Consider the following 18,633-nt stretch of genomic DNA (forward strand, 5'->3'; position numbering starts at 1 on the left):
TTGAGCGTTGACTGCTAGTTTTGGGTCGTCTAGTTCTTAAATCACACTTAAGGGATCGATCACCCCGCTGTGGAAGACCACTGAACTCCTGTGGACCCGGCTGCAGCAACGGCAATGCAGTCGAACAGGATGGAAGTCGAAGCCAAGGTTGTCAGTCCTGCCCTCAGTGAGACAAATAAGACATTCAGTTGAATTTCTCAAGAATAGCTTCGTCAGCTAGAGATTGAAAGTGCTTCTTTCTCAGTTGCTAAAATAAGGTCCTTTTTTTTAAAACGTCATTTAATATGTATAGATTCAAAATTTTTTCTTCGATCAGAAACCCCGGCGTTGCTGTTCTTACTCAGAATGAGCTGCCGGGTCTTCTCACTTGCCCGACTTCTTCTCCCCCCTACATCTGCGTTTCGGAAAACGAAATGTATTTTCAACTGTCGTGTCTGCCTGCCTGTCGTTCTTACTTTCACTCAACAGACCGTCAAAAAAAAAAAAAATGTGAGCGAAGAATGAGTCAGGTTTGACGAGGAAAATGCAAGCAGCCCGGCTCCTCCCCCTCCGCGTCTCGATTTCGCTTGCCTGTCCGTTTCCTTGAACACAGCAGGGGAATCCCTCTGAGAGAGCTCAGCCCCACCGCCTGGTTCACACTGCGCTCCCGGCTCGCTGCCGTCATGCAGAGCCTTCTCTCTCTGTACACACACGTCCCCTGAGGGACAGACACTGTGCGATGGTGTCTTAGTGCTGCAGTGTGTTCAGTGTCTCAGTGCTGCAGGGTGTTCAGTGTGTCAGTGTCTTGGTGCTGCAGTGTGTTCAGTGTGTCAGTGTCTCAGTGCTGCAGTGTGTTCAGTGTGTCAGTGCTCCAGTGTGTTCAGAGTGTCAGTGTCTTGGTGCTGCAGTGTGTCTGTGTCTCAGTGCTGCAGTGTGTTCAGTGTGTCTGTGTCTCAGTGCTGCAGTGTGTTCAGTGTGTATGTGTCTCAGTGCTGCAGGGTGTTCAGTGTGTCTGTGTCTCAGTGCTGCAGTGTGTTCAGTGTGTCAGTGCTCCAGTGTGTTCAGAGTGTCAGTGTCTTGGTGCTGCAGTGTGTCTGTGTCTCAGTGCTGCAGTGTGTTCAGTGTGTCTGTGTCTCAGTGCTGCAGTGTGTTCAGTGTGTATGTGTCTCAGTGCTGCAGTGTGTTCAGTGTGTCAGTGTCTCAGTGCTGCAGTGTGTTCAGTGTGTCAGTGTCTCAGTGCTGGAGTGTGTCAGTGCTCCAGTGTGTTCAGAGTGTCAGTGTCTTGGTGCTGCAGTGTGTCTGTGTCTCAGTGCTGCAGTGTGTTCAGTGTGTCTGTGTCTCAGTGCTGCAGTGTGTTCAGTGTGTATGTGTCTCAGTGCTGCAGGGTGTTCAGTGTCTCAGTGTCTCGGTGCTGCAGTGTGTCAGTACTGCAGTGTGTTCAGTGTGTCAGTGTCTCAGTGCTGCAGTGTGTTCAGTGTGTCTGTGTCTCAGTGCTGCAGTGTGTTCAGTGTGTCTGTGTCTCAGTGCTGCAGTGTGTTCAGTGTGTCTGTGTCTCAGTGCTGCAGTGTGTTCAGTGTGTCTGTGTCTCAGTGATGCAGTGTGTTCAGTGTGTCAGTGTCTCAGTGCTGCAGTGTGTTCAGTGTGTCAGTACCTCGGTGCTGCAGGGTGTTCAGTGTCTCAGTGTCTCAGTGTTCAGTGTGTCAGTGTCTCAGTGCTTCAGTGTGTCAGTGCTGCAGTGTGTTCAGTGTGTCAGTGTCTCAGTGCTGCAGTGTGTTCAGTGTGTCTGTGTCTCAGTGCTGCAGCGTGTTCAGTGTGTCAGTGTCTCAGTGCTGCAGTGTGTTCAGTGTGTCAGTGTCTCAGTGCTGCAGTGTGTTCAGTGTGTCTGTGTCTCAGTGCTGCAGGGTGTTCAGTGTCTCAGTGTCTCGGTGCTGCAGTGTGTTCAGTGTGTCAGTGTTTCAGTGCTGCAGGCTGTTCAGTGTGTCAGTGTCTCGGTGCTGCAGTGTGTTCAGTGTGTCAGTGTCTCAGTGCTGCAGGGTGTTCAGTGTGTCAGTACTGCAGTGTGTTCAGTGTGTCAGTGTCTCAGTGCTGCAGGGTGTTCAGTGTGTCTGTGTCTCAGTGCTGCAGGGTGTTCAGTGTCTCAGTGTCTCGGTGCTGCAGGGTGTTCAGTGTGTCTGTGTCTCAGTGCTGCAGGGTGTTCAGTGTGTCAGTACTGCAGTGTGTTCAGTGTGTCAGTGTCTCAGTGCTGCAGGGTGTTCAGTGTGTCTGTGTCTCAGTGCTGCAGGGTGTTCAGTGTCTCAGTGTCTCGGTGCTGCAGTGTGTTCAGTGTGTCAGTGTCTCAGTGCTGCAGTGTGTCAGTGCTGCAGTGTGTTCAGTGTGTCAGTGTCTCAGTGCTGCAGTGTGATCAGTGTGTTCAGTGCTGCAGGGTGTTCAGTGTGTCAGTGTCTCGGTGCTGCAGTGTGTTCAGTGTGTCAGTGTCTCAGTGCTGCAGTGTGTTCAGTGTGTCAGTATCTCAGTGCTGCAGTGTGTTCAGTGTGTCAGTGTCTCGGTGATGCAGTGTGTTCAGTGTGTCTGTGTCTCAGTGCTGCAGTGTGTTCAGTGTGTCGGTGTCTCAGTGCTGCAGTGTGTTCAATGTGTCAGTGCTCCAGTGTGTTCAGAGTGTCAGTGTCTCGGTGATGCAGTGTGTTCAGTGTGTCAGTGTCTCAGTGCTGCAGGGTGTTCAGTGTGTCAGTACTGCTGTGTGTTCAGTGTGTCAGTGTCTCAGTGCTGCAGGGTGTTCAGTGTGTCTGTGTCTCAGTGCTGCAGGGTGTTCAGTGTCTCAGTGTCTCGGTGCTGCAGGATGTTCAGTGTGTCTGTGTCTCAGTGCTGCAGGGTGTTCAGTGTGTCAGTACTGCAGTGTGTTCAGTGTGTCAGTGTCTCAGTGCTGCAGGGTGTTCAGTGTGTCTGTGTCTCAGTGCTGCAGGGTGTTCAGTGTCTCAGTGTCTCGGTGCTGCAGTGTGTTCAGTGTGTCAGTGTCTCAGTGCTGCAGTGTGTCAGTGCTGCAGTGTGTTCAGTGTGTCAGTGTCTCAGTGCTGCAGTGTGATCAGTGTGTTCAGTGCTGCAGGGTGTTCAGTGTGTCAGTGTCTCGGTGCTGCAGTGTGTTCAGTGTGTCAGTGTCTCAGTGCTGCAGTGTGTTCAGTGTGTCAGTGTCTCGGTGATGCAGTGTGTTCAGTGTGTCAGTGTCTCAGTGCTGGAGTGTGTCAGTACTGCAGTGTGTTCAGTGTGTATGTGTCTCAGTGCTGCAGTGTGTTCAGTGTGTATGTGTCTCAGTGCTGCAGTGTGTTCAGTGTGTCAGTGTCTCAGTGCTGCAGTGTGATCAGTGTGTCAGTGTCTCGGTGATGCAGTGTGTTCAGTGTGTCAGTATCTCAGTGCTGCAGTGTGTTCAGTGTGTCAGTATCTCAGTGCTGCAGTGTGTTCAGTGTGTCAGTGTCTCGGTGATGCAGTGTGTTCAGTGTGTCAGTGTCTCAGTGCTGGAGTGTGTCAGTACTGCAGTGTGTTCAGTGTGTCAGTGTCTCAGTGCTGCAGTGTGTTCAGTGTGTATGTGTCTCAGTGCTGCAGTGTGTTCAGTGTGTCAGTATCTCAGTGCTGCAGTGTGTTCAGTGTGTCAGTGTCTCGGTGATGCAGTGTGTTCAGTATGTCTGTGTCTCAGTGCTGGAGTGTGTTCTGTGTGTCAGTGTCTCAGTGCTGCAGTGTGTCAGTACTGCAGTGTGTTCAGTGTGTCAGTGTCTCAGTGCTGCAGTGTGTTCAGTGTGTATGTGTCTCAGTGCTGCAGGGTGTTCAGTGTGTCAGTACTGCAGTGTGTTCAGTGTGTCAGTGTCTCAGTGCTGCAGTGTGTTCAGTGTGTCAGTGTCTCGGTGCTGCAGGGTGTTCAGTGTGTCTGTGTCTCAGTGCTGCAGGGTGTTCAGTGTCTCAGTGTCTCGGTGCTGCAGTGTGTTCAGTGTGTCAGTGTCTCAGTGCTGCAGTGTGTCAGTGCTGCAGTGTGTTCAGTGTGTCAGTGTCTCAGTGCTGCAGTGTGATCAGTGTGTTCAGTGCTGCAGGGTGTTCAGTGTGTCAGTGTCTCGGTGCTGCAGTGTGTTCAGTGTGTCAGTGTCTCAGTGCTGCAGTGTGTTCAGTGTGTCAGTATCTCAGTGCTGCAGTGTGTTCAGTGTGTCAGTGTCTCGGTGATGCAGTGTGTTCAGTGTGTCTGTGTCTCAGTGCTGGAGTGTGTTCAGTGTGTCGGTGTCTCAGTGCTGCAGTGTGTTCAATGTGTCAGTGCTCCAGTGTGTTCAGAGTGTCAGTGTCTCGGTGATGCAGTGTGTTCAGTGTGTCAGTGTCTCAGTGCTGCAGGGTGTTCAGTGTGTCAGTACTGCAGTGTGTTCAGTGTGTCAGTGTCTCAGTGCTGCAGGGTGTTCAGTGTGTCTGTGTCTCAGTGCTGCAGGGTGTTCAGTGTCTCAGTGTCTCGGTGCTGCAGTGTGTTCAGTGTGTCAGTGTCTCAGTGCTGCAGTGTGTCAGTGCTGCAGTGTGTTCAGTGTGTCAGTGTCTCAGTGCTGCAGTGTGATCAGTGTGTTCAGTGCTGCAGGGTGTTCAGTGTGTCAGTGTCTCGGTGCTGCAGTGTGTTCAGTGTGTCAGTGTCTCAGTGCTGCAGTGTGTTCAGTGTGTCAGTATCTCAGTGCTGCAGTGTGTTCAGTGTGTCAGTGTCTCGGTGATGCAGTGTGTTCAGTGTGTCAGTGTCTCAGTGCTGGAGTGTGTCAGTACTGCAGTGTGTTCAGTGTGTCAGTGTCTCAGTGCTGCAGTGTGTTCAGTGTGTCAGTATCTCAGTGCTGCAGTGTGTTCAGTGTGTCAGTGTCTCGGTGATGCAGTGTGTTCAGTATGTCTGTGTCTCAGTGCTGGAGTGTGTTCTGTGTGTCAGTGTCTCAGTGCTGCAGTGTGTTCAGAGTGTCAGTGTCTCGGTGATCCAGTGTGTTCAGTGTGTCAGTGTCTTGGTGCTGCAGTGTGTTCAGTGTGTCAGTGTCTCAGTGCTGCAGTGTGTCAGTACTGCAGTGTGTTCAGTGTGTCAGTGTCTCAGTGCTGCAGTGTGTTCAGTGTGTATGTGTCTCAGTGCTGCAGGGTGTTCAGTGTGTCAGTACTGCAGTGTGTTCAGTGTGTCAGTGTCTCAGTGCTGCAGTGTGTTCAGTGTGTATGTGTCTCAGTGCTGCAGGGTGTTCAGTGTCTCAGTGTCTCGGTGCTGCAGTGTGTCAGTACTGCAGTGTGTTCAGTGTGTCAGTGTCTCAGTGCTGCAGTGTGTTCAGTGTGTCAGTGTCTCAGTGCTGGGCTGCAGTGTGTTCAGTGTGTCAGGGGGCTGTGTTGAGAGCTGTGTTAAGGGCTGTATTAAGGGCTGTGTTTAGGGCGGCTCTGCGCAGGACAGAAGGATCTGTGGGGAAACAGCTCCCTCCCCTGGACTCCTGACTGCCTGGCACAGCCAGCTCAGCGCTTCCTCAGTCCCTGAATGAAGACTCTGGACAAGGGCAGGTCACAGCCCACGGAACATGGGGGTCCCCCATCCCGTCCCACCCCGTCCCCACCCAGTGTGTCGCTCCCAGTAGTCCCAGGAGGACGTCAGTCACAGTGCAGCCTGCGTGTGGATTGACTGTCTGCACCGTCAGTCAGGTGTATCTGAGTCGGGATGGCTTTGTCTTGGGTCTTAGTCTGGTATCGGCTGGTTTGGGGTTCAGATGTGTTTTCGCTGGTTCACCTGTTGGTGTGTCAGGTCTCCCCTTAACGATAGGAGGGAGGATAAAGATGTCTGCCCTCTGAATGAAGGGTTAAAGGCCCGATGACCCACATATTGTGTTGAGTCTGACTGTTGTTGTGTGTTTCAGTATTTTTCTGAACATCTATTTGTTTTTCTCGGCTGTTTGTTGTGGATACGGGCATCGGCGGTTGCTAGGTTCGCACCTCCGCTCTCACTTTCGGCAGCCGTGACGGCCTCCCCGCGGCGCCGGGCTGCGCGCGCAGACTCCTCGTGGTTCGCTGCGCGGTGCGGGGTGTGTTCCCTGCGTCGGGACGCGGTTGCCTTGGCTTTGCTGTTTGTTTGGGGTCAGCCCGTGTTCCAGGAAAGCAGCCTGTGCAGCACACCACGCACGTCACTGACAGCGTGAGCCCCGCCGACATCACTTCCTGTGGCACCACACGCTCATGGCAGTGGCCCGCGACCACAATGTCGTCCGCAGCGACGTCAGAGCTCCCCGCCGCGCGCGTGTTTGTGCGGCCACGTGTGTGCGCGGCTGTGTGCATGTTTGGGCGTCGGTCGTCATGGGGACCGCAGCAGATGCAGTCGTCCCGGGAGACGCGGTGATGCACCTCCCTCGATGGCGACACGCAGCCGAGCCCTCGCACGCCGGCCACGCGGAACCAGCATGCGCCTCTCTGGCGTAGAGAACGTCTCTTGTTCGTGTTGCTCCTGTTGTGTTGGCGTTTGTGCGACTGGGGTCTGATCCAGTTGCTTTAAGATTTCCAGACATTTTTACAGCATCTGGACAGCAAGCGACAGTAATCTTACAGAAAGAAACTGTCGCCTGTGCCGGCGTGTGATGTGTGTACACGTGGGGGTTGGGGGGTACTTCCCATAACACCTTGCTGTTTGCTGTCCTCTCTGACCCGTGCATACAGAGATTGCGTGTTCACGACACAGACATAAGGCATTGCAGAAACCGCGTGGGTTTCCCTGAACGCTTTCCTTTGCTGCTGTGAGAGCTGGTGGCAGGTGCAGCATTCTGGTGCCGGGTCGTGTCTCTAAGCTCCCAGCCAGGGCTTGGAGAGGGGCTTCAGTTTGGGGGGTCTTATCTGTCTGCTTCTGGGAAGGGGGCCAGCTGAGATGGGTGAGAGTAAGAACGAGAGCGAGAAAGAGAGGTACCAGGCAGCGGGGGCCGACAGCAGCCTTCTGAGAACAGACCTGGACCTTATCTGTCCGCAATCTGCAGGTCTGAGTCGACGGTTCCTGGGAAGCCGGCGCTCGGCGTTGCTGGGGGGCAGCCGGTGGGGGGATAACAGTTTGTGGTCGGGGGCTTCGCTCGCAGTTTCTTGTCTCCCTGACTTCCTGCGGTTAGACCCAGACCGGTGATTTCCCACTGCCAGGCATTCAGAGTGAAACAGCCCCCTGACAGCCCCCTGTAAGAAATGAATGGCTGGAGCTCCTCCCAGCAGCTGGAGACACACACACACACACACACACACACACACACACACACACAAACAGAGAGTCTCTTTACACAACTCTCTCTCACACACACACGTACACACACACACACAAACAGAGAGTCTCTTTACACAACTCTCTCTCACACACACACATATACACACAAACACACAAACAGAGAGTCTCTTTACACAACTCACACACACAGACACACACACACACACACACACACAAACAGACACAGAGACACACACACACACAAACAGAGAGTCTCTTTACACAACTCTCTCTCACACACACGTACACACACACACACAAGCAGAGAGTCTCTTTACACAACTCACACACACACACGCACACAAACAGACTCGCTGTACACAACTCACAGAAACAGAACTTACACACACAGACAAAAGCTCACATACACGACACCACACACAGAGACATACTCGTATACCTTAGCTGTCCTCTCTTTCTGTCTCTCTCCCCCTTTCTGCCCCCCAAGTGGATCTGGCAGACAGTGTGGGAATCCTGCCCTGGCCTTGTACACACATGGTGTACCCTACATATGTGCCCTGTTGTTAGTGAGTGTGTGAGTGTGTGTGTGTGTGTGGTGGGGGGCCCAGTGTAGGGCTGGCTCAGGGCCAGGCTCGGCACCGGACCACAGGGGATGTACAGCGCTGTGCTCCATCAGACTGGAGTTGGGGGTGGGGGGACTAGGGGACGACGTTCACCCTCCATTGTGGGGCGACTGTAGGACTCAGCAGGACACTTCCACACAGGTGGGGTCGGAGGTGTGGGGCCCCTGTCCCTTGTCCCCTGTCCTCAGCCACGACTCAGTCTGTCCTTCCCTGATGATGTCTGGTTGTGCAGTTTTCTGCTCAGCACTACAGTGTGTTCCAGTTGTCTGTCTCGATTTGGGGGGGTTTAGTTTTAGTCTTAGTTGGGTTTTTGTTTTTAAAGGGGGGGTGCGGTAGAACAGTGGAATAGATCAGTTTTGAAAGTGGCATAAGCGAATACTGGGCTCCTGGCCTCGATACTCAGTGAGCCGGAGGAGCGAGGGAGGGGAGAGAGGGACGCATCACTGACACATGAGGTAATAGGGAAGAGTCGGGAGAATGGGGGTTGGGGGGGAGGTCACCAGAATGGGGGCCCTGTTCTGCAGCTGGAGCGCTGGAGTAAACATCCGCCAGCCAGCTTAAGCCCCTCGACCACAGAGCGAGGGTAGCCCCAGGCAGCCTGGCAGGGCGCTCTGTCGGAGGTCATGGGGGGGCAGAGTCCGTGTGTGAGACCCCTGGGTCCGGAGGGCCACTTTTCACCATGTTGTGTCTTGGGGGTGCTGGAGGAAAAGGCTGTCCGCTCACATCAGTTTACCTGAATTCAATCATTAATGGATCGGTAACGTCAATAAATGGGAGATAAAGCACGGTGAGGGCCGTGTGAGACTGAACACACGTGTCTTGAGTGTCAGGTAAAGTGCGGTCAGGGCCCATGTTGAGTGCTAGCCCTGTAGAGGCGTGTCTTTTGATCAGGGCGCCAGGCCTGCCGATGCTCGAGTCGGTGTGAATATTGATGTGTGTAGACACACACACATATCCATCTCCATTCACACGGCACTCCGTGTCCTAGTGGTCGGCTGGGGGTCCCTCTGAACCGCTCAGGTGACTGACCCAAGGGACGGGTCATGTGATCTCGTGGAGGATCGCTGTGACAGGATTGAGATGGGAAGCAGCAAAGTAGTAGTGAAAGTGTGTGTGTGTGTGTGTGTGTGTCAGTGTGTGTGCGTATGTGAGTGTGTGTGTGTGTGTGTCTGTGTGTGCGTGTGTGTCAGTGTGTCAGTGTGTGTGAGTGTCAGTGTGTGTGCGTATGTGAGTGTGTGTGTGTGTGTGTCTGTGTGTGCGTGTGTGTCAGTGTGTGTGCTTATGTGTGTGTGTGTGTGTGTGTGTGTCTGTGTGTGCGTGTGTGTCAGTGTGTCAGTGTGTGTGAGTGTCAGTGATGGTGGGTTGTGCACAGCTGTCTGGGCCTGAGCCGGAGGAATGTGCGCTGATTGTGCTGTAATGAACACAACCCCCCCCCAACACACACACAAGTGCGCCTTGATCTGACACTAGAAAAATTATGAAAATGAATGAAGTAATTAAACACACTATACACACACATGAAAACACACATGATCATTGTGCTAGTCCAGCCCACACACTGTCTTATCGAGCAGGTTTGTCGTCCTCCACCTCATTTGCTGTAGTTGCTATGTCTTGCACTTCCTGCGCTGTAAATATTGTTACATTAGGAAGTATTCCTTCTCTCTCTCTCTCTATATATATATATATATACATCTATATATATATATTTATGGGGATTTTTATGTATTTCTTTATCTACACTATATGACTGTGCTCTACTGGGGAAAGTACACTGTAGTTCAATGTCAGTCATTCTAGATTAAAAAGGGCATCAGACGATCAGCACTAACAGTATGTAGAGGGACACTCTGTCCCAACAGTTGTGACATTTGAAGTCACACGGTGCCTTCAGTACCCCCCCAATACGTCCTGGATTTTAGTTAAACATGTGCCGACAATTCTCTCAAAATCTTTCCACTTTCCAGTGTTTAGCTTTAAAGATAGACAAGGCATGTTTTTATGTGATCGATGGCATGAAGAACATTTTAGTTATATTGGTAAACCCTCATTACCAGTAAATACGGTTATGCCAGTATAGACGGTTTTCTGGATGACAAACAAAGGGCAGTGAGTGCGCATGCGTCAGAATCGCACCCACAGAGGCGTCCAGCTGCCTGTGAAACCAACACAAATGTGACAAGTATGGGGTCAAATTAGTGCCATAAGCATTGAGTTCAAATTAAAAAATATCGTTATAAACAGTGTATGTTTATTTTTAAGCTACGTTGGATTGTGCGTTTTTTGGGTTATTTCTGTGTCAGATGGCAATCGATTGTCGCTGTTTCAACTGTGCAGTATGTAGAAAGCCATTGTAAAGACACGTCTACAGCTTTCATTAAAACATGCTTTGTTTATAATAAAATTCCAAAGCCACATAGTTGCACCCCCCTCAATTGTATGTGTACAATCAGAGGTAAAGTACAATATTTGGCGCAAAAAAATTAAATTAAAGATTTGGCGCATAGTCACATGTCAGAACCATCACTCAAAAACTAGTGGACTGACGATCTAAACCCCGCCTTCAAGGAAGAACAGCCAAAACTCGTGATTGAAAGCGAACAAGTCAGTGAAAAGCAAAGAAACCGCAGTCGAAACTGATTTTAGTAATGTAACCAAAAGGCAGAAACTCCAGGCTAGAGCAAGAGCAAAATCTGCTGTCAAGGTTTTTATTTTATTTTGATGTCGTTCTTTTTGTTTACAATTCTATACATTTGCTTTCGATTGTTTTATTTTTTTATCTCAACATCCATTATTTCACTTTTACTCAAATATTCTTGCTACGTTTTCAACTTCATTATTTTATTTTGAACTAATTGGATTCCATACTGATGTTTCTTAGATTTACCGACGGCAGAAATAATTCACTACCTTGACAACACTGCGATTAATACGAACGCTACCTGATCCTTTGACATTGGTGTTAGGACCAGCTATTTTTAAAGGAATCCCAGACTAAATAAAAGTTGATGCCGCACATGATGTTATACTGTATGTGTGATTAAATTATTTAGCGACACTTGATGTAATTGATTAAGCTATTGTGGAGGTTATCTTGTAAAAAAACACTGAATTTGTGAAAAACAGTTTGAGTAAGTTATCAGATATCTACACATGAACACTTTATTTTCATTTTTTAAGTGATGTCAATTGTTTTATAAATATTTTTCAATATGTCGGGGTTTCTATTTTTTTAAATCTGGTAACCCTAGCTGCCCCCCCACCTCACACATTAATAGTAGCATCCCGCCCCTCAGAAGAACAAAATAATAATATTATTTGAATAGTGAAAACATGTTAAATACCCACCCCTAGTGGCGACTGTCCCAAATTGTCAGGCTGCAAAGCCAGCAACCTCACTTGTGTAACACTCGCAAGCGGGCAAGACTTATATGTAGCAAAAATATGCACAATGTGGGTTGGAAGTTGTAACAGAGAAGCAGTGAGAATGAGTTTAATCCATGTTGTGTGTGTGGAGTGGGCATTGTTGTTCTGTGTCTCATGATTCTTATCTCTCTCTCTCTCTCTCTGTCCCTCTTCCTCTCTCTCAGGCTGATCCAGGCAAGGTTGGGGAGGGCACCTCTCAGGCAGTGGCCACCGAGGAGGGCACGGGCGGCGACTAGGCCCAGTGGCACACACTTCTACCTCACTGGCTGGGTGGGCGGCACCCTGCGAAGGAGTCGACTACCTAGTGAGCCATGAAGATTGCATGACAGGACAGGAAAAAGAAAAATGTTTCAGATTTTTATCTTAGTTTTATTTTTTTATCGCAAAAACAGGAAGAACAGAAACAAGGCCACAATGTTGGTGAACGTCAGTGTTCATCTAGTGCTAGGCCTCTCTCTCTCTCTCCATCTCTCTCTCTCTCTCTCTGGGCCGGCCTGCAGTCTTAGGTACGACCCTGTCTCTGCTGCAGATGCCGGGCTGTAACGGTCCGTTGTACTCTGCTGCTGATGCTGGTTTTTTCTTAATTATTTGAGTGTTTTCCTATTTTATAAACAAACAAAAAAAGAGGCATTTTTGTATAATCATCGAACGAATCCAATGTTTACAGCTCCTGTTGATGCACGTGCCAGGCGCCTCCATACTCAGTCACAGGAAGGAGTGGTGATTGTAGCCAGGCTTGTGATTAGATTCCCCAAAAGGCAGAGAACAGCTTTTAAAAAATTAGTTCATCTGTGTATTGTTTTCCATGAACTTAACGGCAGTTTTGTGGTGCCGGGCGAGCCGAACTCTCAGGACTCTCAAGTGAACAAGTCAGTCCTTCAGCTCCAGACAGTATTGTTACTATATGCTGAGATGTTACTCGTATTGTTACTCTGTGACTGACTTCCTCCACATTGATGTTACTCTCAGAGATCCTGCGACGAAATGTCCTCAAACAAAATGCAAAAAGCATCCAACTGTAACTAGTTTTAAAAGCAGAAAACCACTATTGACTGATTTTGAATGATCTCCGCCAGATTTAGACTTCCCTTAAGACACCTGGGTTCCTTATTTACCTCCATCGTAGAAGCACTTCTGGACTGAGCTTCGCCCCCAGTCCACCACGGGGGGCCCGGCTGGATTAGTGTTGTGTCCCCAGGGCCTCACCGTGAGATGTGCATCTGGTCTGTGTTTATAGGACACCAAGGGTCTTCGCATCCGCAGTATCTCTTTCTGTTTGGTTTGTTTTTTAAGCTGAACAGGAAATCCAGTTGTCTGTCGGCACATTGTGTGTGTTAACAAGAGGGCAGCACAAGGTTATGGGCCGAGGGGGAGCATTGCTGTCGCTCTTCCTGGAGTAGGAATGTCTCGAAGAAGGAGATATCTGGGGGTCCTGTTTGTTAGGCATTCCTACTCCAGGTACACTGCTCTGCTGGAATTAAACCAAACTCTCTTTTTGTACTCGTCAGCGACTGTTTGCTTTTGCCTGGTGGACACCTCCGTTGCCCAAGAGTGTGTGATCGGTGCGTAGGGCGGCGTTTTCTGCAGATGCTCATTGAATTTCTTTCAACCTCTGCTTGCTCAGACAGCTGACCCCTCAGTCACCTGCTACCCAATGTTTCAGTGGAAAAAGTGTTGCTTTTGAACTCGAATGCTGGCACATGTTGGGCAAAACCAAAAAAAAGAAATGTAAAATGAAGTGCCTCAGTAGGTTTCCCACATGTGTTTTTACTTTTACTTTTACTCTACCTCCTGTACTCTGGCAGTCCGGCTCCCGGATCGTCTTGCTGTCACTCAGCAGCCCGGTCAGCCGGTCTCTGCTGGCATCACCGTGGGTCTGGGTGTCACTCAGCCATGGCTGCCCCTCACTGTCCAGGCCTCCCGACAGCATAGGACTGCGATTCGTAACCCCTAGACCATGAAGTTACAAAGTGTGTATCGGAGCGGCACTGTCTTCATCTGCCCAGACAGACACAGGAAATGCTTTGTGTTTCTAGAAGACAAGAGCAGATCATTTGTGTGTTTATTTTAATTACCTATATTTCATGTTATCTGTAAACGGTAATCGTTTACCTGTTTGATATATACTTGATTTCTGCCTCGGCCAGGCTACTTATATTGCAAACGGTCATGTATTCAATTGAAGAAAAAATAAAGAAAAGAATGAAAGAGAGAAGTACAGGGAGCATGGCTGCTCAGCATGTAGAAATCAGAAGTGGGCGGAAAGGAAAAACGCACACGGCAACTTCTGTGCATCGCTTGCACTTCAGGTTTTGTGTCGTTATCCTATTGCGTGTGTTTTACTCAGAATTTCAGGAACATATCCCAGTGTCCTCAGTTCGCTGGTTTCGTTTCGCTCGTTTCGTTTCGAATCCGCAGACGAAGCGAAAACCCGACGCTCGCTCTCCTCACCGAGCGATGTCCTCAACCTGTCGACTCAAACTCTACCTCAGCAATGCCACTGTAACGACGGCGACAGGCGGGATCTTGACAGCCGTGCTCCAGACGCTCTGGGCTGCAATTCGGGGGCTTCACAGGCTCGGACCCTGTGTGTCACCTGCTCGGCATTCCAGGCGCATTTATCTGACAACCGCTTATTGAAAAACAAATAATTTGACTTGTTTTCATTTGGAAATTACCAATCCACAGTATCCTTTTTTCTTTCCCAGTTGGGACTCGGATGTTGGTGTTGTGGTTTGAGAATTGGCCGTTGTCTTTGGCGTTTCTATTGTCACCGACCTGTGTGATTGAAATGGGCTATGGGGGGGATGGATAGGATAGGGGCAGGAGATTGTTAGAGTCCATTGACTTGGTCTGTTGGTGGCAGCGGCGGGATTCTGTCATGACTCACAGGGAGGCTCTGGTATGTATGATAGAGATGGTCTTTTCTGTAGGAAGCTGATTGCTGATAGAGCAGTATGTCTGTGAAGCTCCTGTGTTGATGGACAGTGAAGTGTCCCTGCAGTCATTCCGAGTGGCCCTTGATCAGGGATCCCCAATACACACCACTTGTCCATTTCCGGCCTGTAGAAGGTGTACGATGAAATGGCACCTCGTCACTCCTCTGTACTGGATATAGACAAACTAGAAACCCATGAACTAATGTATACATTTGCATCTGTACTGTTGAATAGCAGGTGGATTTGAAAAAATGCTGTTATATAGATTGTTTTTTCTGTTATGCATTTCAGATTGAACAGTAGTCAGTTCTGGTGTGCAGTAAAGAGGGAGAGGGCAGGAGTCACAGGTCAGAGGGCAGAGGGCAGGAGACGGAGGTCAGAGGCCAGTGTAGTGGGGACCCCTCTGTCCGGGTGGGGCAGTGTAATTGGGACCCCTATGTCCGGCTGGGGCAGTTGTATTTCATATCAGATCTGTGAAGTACTCTTGACTTAACAGACTTGAAAGGAATAACACAGGGCTATTAATTCCATTACAGAAGGGCTTCTAGGACATGCCCTTTCCCTGTTTTTATCCTTCTATAAAATCTTTTAGTTGTTTTTTAATCCTGTCAATATGAACGGGTTCATAAATTAAAATAAATATCTTAAGAGCACTGAATAGCAGGTACCTCTGCTTCGTGTATTCTTATATACATCCAGCTTCTGTAAACCGAATAAGAACATCGCGCTGTGTATTTGATGGGCTTTTGTTTTATTTTTGAAGGCTTTGCTGTGGCTGTTTTAAGTCGATGCGAGTTTATTGTTAAGCCAGTTCAGTAGTCACTCTCTCAGTGTAGACTAACAGTGATCTCCGGTGGCCACATGCATGTAATTACAGGGTTTCCATTCACAAAGTCTCAGGATAAAAGTCATGTCTTCCAGATGTTGTTCACAGCACCTCTGTTTCTTTCTGTCAGAGCAGGAGAAATCCTCTGTGTCACAGTAACGCAGTTAAGCAGCTAGTACCTAGATGATAACCCGTGTAATATCCTCATTGACTTTTTGTTTTGCTTTTTGAATTGTTATTGTTAAAGGACTGTTATTCTCTTCTATGTATAACTTGGTGCTAATCCAGCTGTTGATGTTCAGAGCTTTGTGAAGGTCAGACCTCGAGAGCGCAGATCAGCCAGGTCAGGGTCTCAGCCTGAATCGCAGAGCATTGTGGGCCAGCATCCCTCCCACCAATTGAGCAACAAACCTTCAGAACTCATATGTTTGTTCGTGTGCTTTTTACTCACAGTCTGATATATAACATAAAGACTGCACTTACTTCCTTGTCATAGTATTTTTAAACAAATTGCTCATTGGGGAGCCATGAACCGCGCACACCTGTTCTGTCTGTGCTTGCCTGGTGTTTTTAAGTGGATATATGTGTTTTTTTAATGAGACTTGATACCTTCACCAAAGCTTGAATTTGTACTGATCCTCGTCATGAATCAAACCAGGTTTTGATTTTGTTTTAGTTTCGTTTTGATTCAGATTTGCTCGTTGCAATGTGTGTGATTTTGATGTGTTCTCTGACTGAAGTGGACTCGGCTACTCACTGGAAAATGAGTCTGTACTGCTGTCCCATCGGCGTCACGCTTTGCAAACTCAAGGAGTGTTTTTCTGTTTTATCATTTTGTTTTTGTTTGTTAGTTGGTTGTTGTTTAGTTTTTTTTTTGCATAACGTTTTTAAAAGTTTGCGTTTCGTTCATTTGTTTTACTTTAGTTTTCTGTTTATTAGATTTTTTGACTTCTTCAGGTTATACCTACATACTGTTTGTGGCATTGAGTCAGGGGTGGCAGAACAAGGGGGGTTTATAGAGGGAGCTCGTAGAGGTCACTGTGGTTTCAGTATTATTATTAATAATCATAATCTGTAAAAGTGAGACACAGTGCCCAAGCCACACAGTCCTGTAGTGGGACAACAAACAAATCCGGTTCTCACACTGATTGGCTCTAGCTTGTACATCTCTCACCTGCTTCCATTAACCAATCGGCTGGTTAAACTCAAAGATGTGTGTCGAGCTAGCATAGGTAGAGCAGTGATATGCAGTGGGGCTCCCGTAACGCGTCCCTCCAGTCTTTAACACCCCATGACTGCAGGGCTACCGGGCCTGGCCAGCTAGGAAAGATGACCACTAGGTGTCAGTCTTGTCTTTCTGAACCAGAGCCCTCCAAAACAGAAAGTAAGCCAGCGATTGGCCAATAAGTCCTGTTGTGGATTTACAAAGACCAGGCCCTGACACACCTCTGTGGAGTTTCCTGCTCCTCCGCTCCTAACAAACCCTCACCATCCGCCACCCCTCGACTCCTCATGTAGATCCTGTGGACTACCTCTGCAGCGGGGCCGTGCTCCTCTCCCGGCCCCAAGAGCCACTGCCAGCCAGCCCAGCTTCCTCCACCCCCCAGCGCAGAGCCCGTCTTGTCGTGGACTGGTTCAGATGGTGGTGGGGGGGGCTTGATACTGGCCTTCCATTCCATTCCATTGTGTTGCATTGCAGTGTGGTTCTGTGCTCTGGTGTCAGTTATTTACAACGCAAGAGCTGCGGAAAGCTTACAAACAAGTCGGATTGGGTCCTCAGGGCCATTTTGCCCTTTCAGTCCCAGATCCCCAGAGGCGGCTGCGGCTCCGTGGCAGGGGGGAATTAGTTCCAGACCCCTTTGATATCCGCTGAGCAGCACAGGAGGGTCAGTGGAGTCGACACTGCGGTGGAACACCCCGACACAGTGGGCTGGAATGGAACCGAGTTGATTTTAATGGAAAGGAATTGATCTGAGTGGATCGGCAGAGTCACCTCTCGTGGGTTCACCTCCTCTGCTCTCGTTCCTGGTGTTTCCTCAATTCGGAATCCTTGTTGCATTCATTTTGATCTCTGATAGTTTGTTTATTTCTGCTTTAATTAAATTGCCATGTTAACTGTCTCTTGACAAAGGAGGGGTGAACAAAGTTTGGCACCATATTCAAAAATACATGCGTCACACAAATACTCTTCCCCTTCCTCCAGCCTGTTTCCAGATGCTGGGATAGTGAGCAGAGCTCTTGAGCAGAAACGACCCAGAGTGCACAGGGTGTCCCCGGTTCCCTGTTTATTCCCCTCCACTGCACTGACCCACAGCAGAAACATGGGCAGCAAAGACCCTAATAAAGGAGTGACTGAAGGAGTGAACGAGTGAGTAACCGGGTGAATGAGAGACTGAAAGAGTGAGGAGTGAGTGACTGAGTGAATGAAGGACTGAAAGAGTGAGTGACTGAGTGACTGAGTGAATATGGGACTGAAGGAGTGAGGAGTGAGTGACTGAGTGAATGAAGGACTGAAAGAGTGAGCACAGGAGTAAGTGAGCTTGTGTGTCACTGTCGAATAGGAGACACACCCACCCGCTCACCCGATATTCCCTCCGGTCTCGCAGTCACTGAGTGAGAACTCAGCACTGGCTGCAGCCCCCCCTCCTGGGCCGGACCCCTGTCCTACAGCTTCTCTTCCCTGAACAAGCAGCTGTGAGTAACAGGACTTTACTGGCCCCTTGCTGTACAGCAGTGATGCAACAAGCAAAAGACACCAAAATACACAGGAATGAAACTGGGGAAGTGAAAATCACGTTTCAGTACAGTAAGCAGATCTGTATTAAGGCCAGTGAAAAGTTAAATATATATATATATATATATATATATATATATATATATATATATTACTATGATGATTATTTGTATTATGCTGTCGATTGAAAAGTTCCACTCAGATCCTCTGTAACGCGGCGGCCGGTGGCTCCCCAGGACCCAGAGCTGTGCGCCCCTCGACCGAAGCCACACAATCATAGGGCTCCTCCAATACCTCAGCAAAGTCAGGATACTCATCTATTTATGAAGCCGTGGTGGAGGCTCGTGGGTCGGCCGGAACAGCATCAGAATTGAGATATATATTTTGGGAGATGATTTTATATGCCTGTTCCTGGTTGACCACGAGACCGTGTTTTTTATATGAAGTTTTTTAATTATTATTATTATTATTGTTGTTTGTTGGTGGTATTATGGTAACTGTTACGATTTATGAATTTTAGCCTTTTAATAATTCATCTATAAACCTATTCATTTTATTTCATTCAGTGTCTTTACTTGAAACTGAACTGTATCCTTTTTGTTGTTGTTGTTCTCCTTAGCATTTGGAAAAAACTTTTGTAAAAGTCAATGGAAACCATAGTCATTAATTTGTGTTAGTGTTTGTATTTTATTTCTGCCCCCCCCACCAATAAAACTATAACTTATGCATCCCTGCTGTGTCCTGACATGTTGTTCTTGTTGCTCACATTTACTGGAGAAGAAAGGATTCAAGACAAGAGGGCGCCATTCAGTACATGTCTTTCATTAGCTTTTACCCAGTGCATTTTTCCCAGAATGCCATGCACACGCTTCTTCAAGACACCTATAGACGGATGGGAA

General features: G+C 48.7%; 1 protein-coding gene across 2 annotated transcripts in view; it reads left to right on the plus strand.

Moving 5' to 3' along the window:
- Positions 1 to 18,464, plus strand: part of LOC136729891 (high mobility group protein HMGI-C) — a 32,997-nt gene extending 14,533 nt beyond the window's left edge. For both annotated transcript variants that reach the window (XM_066697549.1, XM_066697550.1), the window contains exon 6: positions 11,400 to 18,464. In XM_066697549.1, coding sequence (XP_066553646.1) covers positions 11,400 to 11,471 — 72 coding nt within the window. In that variant the 3' untranslated portion in view covers positions 11,472 to 18,464. The remainder of the gene's footprint in view (positions 1 to 11,399) is intronic.
- The last annotated feature ends 169 nt before the right edge of the window (positions 18,465 to 18,633 follow it).

This window comes from Amia ocellicauda, chromosome 3 (genome assembly GCF_036373705.1).
Source record: "Amia ocellicauda isolate fAmiCal2 chromosome 3, fAmiCal2.hap1, whole genome shotgun sequence".
NCBI lineage: Eukaryota > Metazoa > Chordata > Actinopteri > Amiiformes > Amiidae > Amia > Amia ocellicauda.